General features: G+C 40.4%; 1 protein-coding gene across 1 annotated transcript; it reads right to left on the bottom strand.

Annotated features, from left to right (window-relative positions):
* Positions 1-1,086: 1,086 nt before the first annotated feature.
* On the bottom strand, positions 1,087-6,593 carry LOC149240416 (uncharacterized). Its single transcript, XM_089370169.1, has 2 exons — positions 5,494-6,593; positions 1,087-5,305 (listed from the first exon to the last, which is right to left on the bottom strand). Exons 1-2 carry the CDS (start codon positions 6,591-6,593, stop codon positions 1,087-1,089), a joined length of 5,319 nt encoding a protein of 1,772 aa, XP_089226295.1.
* Positions 6,594-7,938: the final 1,345 nt, after the last annotated feature.

The following is a 7,938-nucleotide window of genomic DNA, read 5'->3' as shown; positions in this document are numbered from 1 at the left end:
ATCCTTTGAGTTTGTATTCCCACTGTTTAATATTAAAACTAAATCCAATGTACTAGTGATTTTATATATAAATTGCAATAAAGAATTCATAAATAGAATAAAAAACTCATATGTCATCTCTACCATTTAAAATTTTAGGTTATTAAATATTTAAAAAAATTAATATTTTTAATGTTAGTTATTATAAATATTAAAAATAACATTTTAAATACTGGTTATTATAAATATTAAAAAATAACACTTTAAATATTAGCTATTATAAATATTAAAAATAATATTTTAAATATTAGTTATTATAAATTTATAATAGTTATTATTATAAATAAATAATATATTTTAAAAATATATAAATAAAAATTATCATTTTGAAAATAATATTATTAATTAAAAACTATTAATAACATCGTTAATACAATATTAATCATGTTTAATAACATCTTTTATTTGATTAATATTATAAACCTAAGTGATTAATAAATCCAAGGATTTAATCTCTTCAGTTTATTAATTCCATAGTCACCATAATCAATGTTCTAAAATTGTGGTCAACCCATAGTCAACCATATTTATTTTAGTGAACTAGGTTTATTTTAGGGTTTATAATTTTTATTTTAGAATTTATATATCTTAGTTTTATAATATAAATCCCTTGCGTTTAATATTATTCCCTTGGGTTGATAACACATTGGGTTTCAGAATTATTCCCTTGGGTCTATAATATCAATCCCTTAGGTTTATTAATATAAGGGATTGTATTCCTAGTGTATAATATTATTCATAAGGTTTATAATATTAATCCTACGATTGAATATTAAAACTAAATCCAATGTACTAGTAGTTTTATATATAAATTGCAATGAAGAATTCATAAATAGGATAAAAAAACTCATATGTGATCTCCATCATTTACAATTTTAGGTTATTAAATATTTAAAAAAAGTAACATTTTAAATATTGGTTATTTTTTTTTTTAACTGTAACGGTTATGGAATTTTATTGAAACTGGAGGAAAAGGAGAGGGGCTTTGCCGAGGCAGCCCTGCTTACAACTTGCTTGTGCTTCTAATACAGCTGCTGAAACAATCTATTATGGAGGAGATTCTATGAAGCTATCCTCATTGATGAAGAGCCGCCCTCTGACCAGTGCGCTTCCTTTGTTTGCCATCAAGTCCGCTTCACTGTTGGAAGTTCTGAGAATATGATATAATTTGGTGGTTGTAAAGTATGAAAGAGTTCTTTTTAGTCTTTCCAGAGTTCTGTTGAGGCCTACATTTCGGAATAACTCTCCATCCCTCAACTTCTTTATTAGAATCTCCGAGTCTCCAAAGATCTGGATATCCTTGACCCCTTTTGCTCTGGCAATTTGGCAGGCTTTAAGGAGGCTGAGAAGTTCTGCTTGATTGTTGGTCTTCACGCCGAGGCCCCAGTAGAAAAAATCTCTGGAGCGCCCTTCAGGAGAGAAGATGATCCCACCGGCGCCCGAGGGGCCAGGGTTACCTTTAGAAGCCCCGTCAAAGAATATTGTATGAATGTTTTGAGCTCTCCACCACTTCTGGAATGTGTCATCTGCATCTCTTTTCTTCCAGGTTGGGTGCTCTAGATTAGGTGCAAAGAGAGTTTTTCTGTTTTGCAATGTAAGCTTTCCAATCCAGCGCTTCTCAACCTGTTGTAGAGTTTCATCTTCTTTATAGTACTGTTGCTGCACCGTCTCTAGGAGAAGCGATCTAGCCTTGGCTACTACCTGCAAAGAAGTTAACTGATGTTCCTTGAAAACCTTCTGATTGCGGGCCAACCAGATTTTCCAGCAGACGAACTTGGGCAGCGCATTCCAAATTTTATTCCAAATCGATTTTTGCTGTATGTGTCGAGGGTACCGACGGCTCCATTCAGAAAAGAGATCCGGAATTGTTATGTGAGCCGGGGAGGTTATATGTAGATCTTGCAGCGTATGTTCCCAAACTGCCTTTGCAAATTGACAGTCGATAAAAAGGTGTTGCACAGTCTCGGCGTGGCTTCTACAGAGGGCGCACCAATGAGGGCCGGCAAAACTTCTTTTTGCAAGGTTATCACCTGTTAGGATCTTATTATGGATCAGGGTCCAGACAAAAAAATTGATTTTCGGAAGCGCAGTGGGAGCCCATATGTTTTTCCAAAGCGCTGGACTGTGCTTGCTGTTTCCTTTTATTTGATATGCTTTGTATCCTTCCGCAGTAGAGTAATCGCCAGAATGGCCCCATCCCCATCGATCTGTCATTGCTCTGTGGATCGGGGCGACCTCTTCGAGTTGCTCCATGAAGATGTTCAGTTGATGCAGTAGATGGGCTGGTGGTGCAGGGATTGCCCAACCTGTCCAATCGCCTTGCTGGTCCCATTCAGATATGTCGTAGAGACTTGTCTTCCCGGAAGAGGTTAACCACTCTATTAAACCTGCGATTTCTTCGTTTTCCTTTATGGCATCCCGCCCCATTATCCTATCATTCCAGATGCTGGTTTTCTTGCCATTCCCCGGTATTCTGTAGATTTTACTATTGAAAATTTTGCTGCTCTTGAGACAGAGTTTCCACAAAAGAGTGCTGTTGGCTGTGTGGTCCAGTCGAAGGTTTCTTAGCTCACCGCTGGTAGTGTATTTTGAGCGAAGAGTGGCGCTGACAGGGTGACTTGGCTCTTTATACAATTTCCACAGGATCTTACTGCCTAGAGCAAGATTAACCAGGGAGGGATCTTTGATTTGGAGACCTCCTTCATCGAGAGGCTTCTTGACTGTTTCCCAGTTGACCAGGTGCAGTTTCTTGTCGTTGCCCCTGCCCCCTTGCCAGAGGAAATTCCTAAGAAGAGAAGAGATTTGGTCCATGATATTTCTGGGAGCAAGCAGAAATGCAGCTTGGTAAATTATTAAAGAGGAGAGCTGTGATTTGATTAAAACAACCTTACCTCCTTTTGTCAGCCAATGGCCTCCCCATTTCGAGATTTTGGCTTTGAATTTGCAGATTATGTCACTCCACAGCGATCTTTTGTTCATTCCTGAGATTATAGGGAGGCCGAGATATCTGATGCTCTCCCATTGAGAATGCCCTTTAAATCCAAGAGTGTTGGCTATGTTAATGAGTTCCTGGTGGTTTGTATTCCAGCTGTAGACTTCACTTTTGCTTTCATTTACCAATGCTCCTGAGACTTTGCAGTAGCTCCTAATGACCTTGCCACAGGCTTTTGCAATTCTGATTGAGGCGCCCCCCAGAAGAATCGAATCATCTGCAAATAAAGCATGGTTTATGGGGCTTAATCTACTGGTGATTTTGAGGCCTGGGATGGAGCCTGACAGTCTTTCATCTTCGAGTTTTCTGCTCAATGCTTCTGCCATTATGATGTAAAGATAGGGAGAGAGAGGGCATCCCTGTCTGATGCCTCTCTTCGCTTTAAAGAAGTTTGCAGGTCTGCCATTTATGAGAGGAGCTATCCAAGGATTGTTCATGCAGGCTTTTAGAAGATTAACAAACTGAATGGAGAAGCCAAAGGACAACAAGACTTTGCTGAGAAATTCTCTATTAACTCTGTCGAACGCGTTTGCCATATCTAGCTTTATTAACATGCCTTTCTCCTTTCTCTGCTGGCTTGAGTGGATGGTCTCTTGAACTTGGATGACGTTGTCGAGGATGTGTCTACCCTTCACAAAACCTCCTTGTGATGTTGAGATGATTCTAGGGAGCAAGGGCTTCATTCTATTGGCCATCAGCTTTGCCAAGATCTTATAGGAAGCATTACATAAGGAAATTGGCCTGAATCTGGCAAAAGTTTCCGGGTTAGATTCCTTGGGGATCAGAGCTAAGTAGGTTGAGTTGGTGCTACCACCTACTTTGGCTTTTGACATGAATCCCCTTACCATCCTTTGGAGGTCATATTTTATTATGTCCCAGCAGACTTTGTAGAAGTGAATGGAAAAGCCGTCCGGTCCGGGGGCCTTGTCAGAGTCCATGGACCAGATGGTTTTGATAATTTCTTCCTCTGTGACAGGTTTACATAATTCTGCATTGTCCTCAGGCGAAATTAAGGAGGGAATGTGATTGAGAAATTCTGCTTCCTCCATTTCTTCACCTTGATCATCCGAGCTGAAGAGGTTCTGAAAGTGTTGTTCTGCAGCTTCTTTAACTTGTTGATTGCCCTTGCAGATTTGGCCCGTCATGGTCTTTATTTCTGTTATGTGATTCCTAGACAATCTTGCCCTGTACTGCCGGTGGAAAAAGGAGGTGTTGCGGTCCCCTCCTTTTAGCCACAGGCTCCTTGATTTTAGTCTCCAATATTCTTCCTCGTTTCTGAAAGATTTATAGGCTGCTCTCTGCGCTCTAATTTCCTTTTCCAAGAGGTTTTCATTAATAATTTTGTTTTCCATATTATTTTGCAGGGAATGCAGGGCCTGGACAGCTGCAACTCTTAGAGAGGTGGGATTGGGCGCTGGCTTCTTGATCCATTCTTTCAAAGCTTTTTTAGTGAGCTTCAGTTTTTGCTCCCAAACAAAGCTTGGGGATCCTGCAATGGGGGTGTTCCAGGATATTTTCACCGTGTCCATAAAGCCTTCTCTTTCAATCCACTGAGGAGAGAATCGAAAGGGAATGGGGCCCAAGTCTTCTTCGTCTTCTAGGCAGAGCTGAACTGGCTTATGATCCGAGGACAATTTGGGCAGGATTTTTGATGATATGATTTTCTTATTCATGAGGAGAGATTGTACTAGAAAACGATCAAGCCGGGCAGAGATGTGGTCTGCTCCAGATCTATTATTTGACCAGGTATATAAACCGTGTATTGGATTAATGTCATGAAGATCCCAAGTCTGAGCGATATCCTCCACTACGCCCACCATAGGGTCCTTGTGACCAGCGCCTCCTCTTTTTTCTTTGGCTTTCAGGACAATATTGAGATCACCCGCGAGGATGATGTTGTTAGGGGCTTCCTGTTCGAGGAAATCTGCCAAAGACTTCCAACAGTCTCTTTTTTCTGAATAGTTAACTGGAACATAAAGATTGACCAAAGAGATAGTTAACTTACTTGAAGTGTGGATGAGTTCTGTGTAGATCCAGTGCAAGGTCTCATGAGTGCTAATCAGCTGGTATAGGTCTCCATTCCAGAGCGTTGCCAGGCCTCCCGAGGATCCCCGAGCGCTGACAGCTATGCCTGAGTTCTTCTTCCATTTTGAGTTTCCAGTTTCTAGCAGGGCTTGTCCTGCAATCTTAGTCTCTTGGAGCATGAGGATATCTGCAGGTTCCGATTTTAGAAGGTCTTTTACTGCTTCGACTTTTGCGGGGCTCCCCAATCCTCTGCAATTCCAAGAGACTAATTTCATTATTTACCTATGCTTGGGGTGGAACCGCCCTTGGAAGTCCTGGGCCTGTTACTTCTCCCGATTGTCATTTCTATCGTGGATTGGCTCCCTTGGGTTTTGAACCTTTCTGCTTCTTCTTCTCTTTTTTCTTTACGGGATTTCCTTCCTGGTCTTTTTAATGGCCTCTCGTAGAGTTCTTCTTCTGAAGACTCAGAGCTTATAGCTGGCTTTTTCTTCGCCATGTCAGCATACGTGGGACTTGAAGGGCTGCCTTGGTTGGCTTCAATGTGGATTTCACCTCTTGCCTCTTTGCTTTTTGATGGGGTTTCCTCAGGATTCTCATTAGCCTGAGCTTTGGTCGGCAGATCTGGTTGCGCCTCCTCAGATCCTTTTTCGTTGTCTCCCGTTTCCTGAGCTGGGGTATCTTTGTTCCTGTCACTTGTTGGAGCGCTTTTTCCTGAGTTTTTCTTTGCTTGGACTGATCTTTGGACTAATGTCCATTGTTCTCCATTCTGTTTCTCAATCTGTTCCTCTGCTTTCTTCTTACAGTTCTTGGTGAAGTGGCCATAGCCATGACAGTGTCTGCATTTAAATGGGAGCTGTTCGTAATCAAGCTCTTGAATGTGAGACCAACTTGCCACCGTGAGCTTGATCGCTTCCGGCAATCCTTCTTCGAGATCCACTTCGACGCAGATGCGTGCACAGGAGTATTGATCTCTTCTTACTGCCTGATCTATATACTTACCTAGAGCGTTCCCAATGGTCTGGAACGACTTTTGGTTCCAGCAGTGAAGGGGCAGATGGGGAAGTCTAACCCACACCGGTACCGCGGATGGAACATCTTGAGTGGGATCAAAATCTGGATTCCATTGATTTAGATAGAGTCCCTGCGGCCCCATGAAGTAGGGGCCGTTTCTGAATATTAGGCTTCTGTCTTCTGAGCATTCAAAGACAAAGACGAAGTACCCTTTGCCCACGAAGTAACTCTTCACTCCATTTTTTATGAGAGGTTGCCAGTTTCTTTGGGTCCAATCCTCCACAGATTTGGGAGAGGGCCATAGGCCTGTAAACTGGCCAATGAGGCCTTTTTCAGACAGATTCAGAGCGGCTTTGCAGGTATCCTCCTCTGGCAGGGCAACAGAAGGGATCGATTCCAACCTTTTAATGAATTTTTGCTGGGTCAGTGAAGGTTGCCGAAGAGATCCGTTCGCTATCAGATTCTTGAAAGCTGAAACTTCAGGGGGCGGATCCGGGGGGGGAGAAGGGCCCTCAGGGGCCTCCATCTGATTGCAGAGGGAGGGGGGGAGCTGTGCGCTGAGGCGCAGCAGCCAGCACAGGGCGGCGGGGTCAGAACCCTAGCTGCGGGCCGAGCTCTGAAATCCGCAGGCGGGAGCCGAAAAAAAGTAAAAGGTAGTGGGCTTGGCCCGGTTCGGTTACTTTTCGCACGACGAGCACCGACCTTGCTCGGGATCGAACACAAGATCGGTCCGTCATGACGAGGTCGACCTTACCACTACGCCGCCTCCACGACCTTAACATTTTAAATATTAGTTATTATAACATTATAATAATTGTTATTATAAATAAATAATATATTCTAAAAGATATTTAAATAAAATATATCATTAATCATAATGAATTTGGAAACAATATTCTTAATTAAAAAAACTATTAACATTGTTAATACAATATTAATCATGTTTAATAACATCTCTTATCTGATTAGTATAATATACCTAAGTGATTAATAAATCCAAGGATTTAATCTCTTCTGTTTATTAATTCCATAGTCACCATAAACAATGTTCTAAAATTGTGGTCAACCCGTAGTCAACCATATTTATTTTAGTGAACTAGGTTTATTTTGGGGTTTATAAATTTTTATTTTAGGATTTATATACCATAGTTTTATAATATAAATCCCTTGGGTTTAGTATTATTCCCTTGGGTTTATAACACATTGGGGTTTTAGAATTATTCCCTTAGGTTCATAGTATCAATCCCTTAGGTTTATTAATGTAAGAGTTTGTATTCCTTGGGTATAATATTATTCATAGGGTTTATAATATTAATACTAGTGTTTAATATAAATCTCTTGGGTTTATAATCATGGTCAGCCATGGTCCAATGTCACATTGTAACAAAGACTGTCTCAATATGAAAATCAACCATGGTCAACCATAGTCTGACATCGCATTGTGCCAAAGATTGTCCCAATATGAAAATGAAGCATGTTCAACCATGGTTAACCATGATAATTTTAGGGTTTACAATATCTATATTAGGGTTTATATATCTTAGGTTATTTATCCCTCGTGTGTAATATTATTACCTTGGGTGTTTAGTATTGATCCCTTAGGTTTATTAATCTAAGGGTTCATATTCCTAGGGTGTACTATTATTCATAGGGTTAATAATATTAACCCTTGGGTTCACTATAAATCCTGTGGATTTAGTTAATTAAATTAGATTGATAATATTCATCCCTTTGGTTTAATATTACTCTGTTGGGTCCCTATAATACTAGTGATTACCCCATTACTATTGTAGTTATACCCCTTATTTATATTGATGTACCCATGTAGTGCCCATATTGTTACTATTGTGCCACATAGAAGCCCTCTATTG

The sequence above is a fragment of the Pinus tabuliformis genome, chromosome 8 (genome assembly GCF_031772625.1).
Source record: "Pinus tabuliformis cultivar Carrire ecotype Pingquan chromosome 8, CPIR1, whole genome shotgun sequence".
NCBI lineage: Eukaryota > Viridiplantae > Streptophyta > Pinopsida > Pinales > Pinaceae > Pinus > Pinus tabuliformis.
Note: the sequence above shows the minus strand (reverse complement) of the source record. Positions and strands in the feature narration are given on the sequence as shown.

Excerpts from the sequence above, each read along its gene's own strand:
- LOC149240416 (XM_089370169.1), bottom strand. The coding sequence starts at position 6,593 with ATGGAGGCCCCTGAGGGCCCTTCTCCCCCCCCGGATCCGCCCCCTGAA. Across the intron at positions 5,306-5,493 it reads GAAGAAGAACTCTACGAGAG|AGGATTGGGGAGCCCCGCAA; the intron begins GCCATTAAAAAG and ends TTGGAATTGCAG.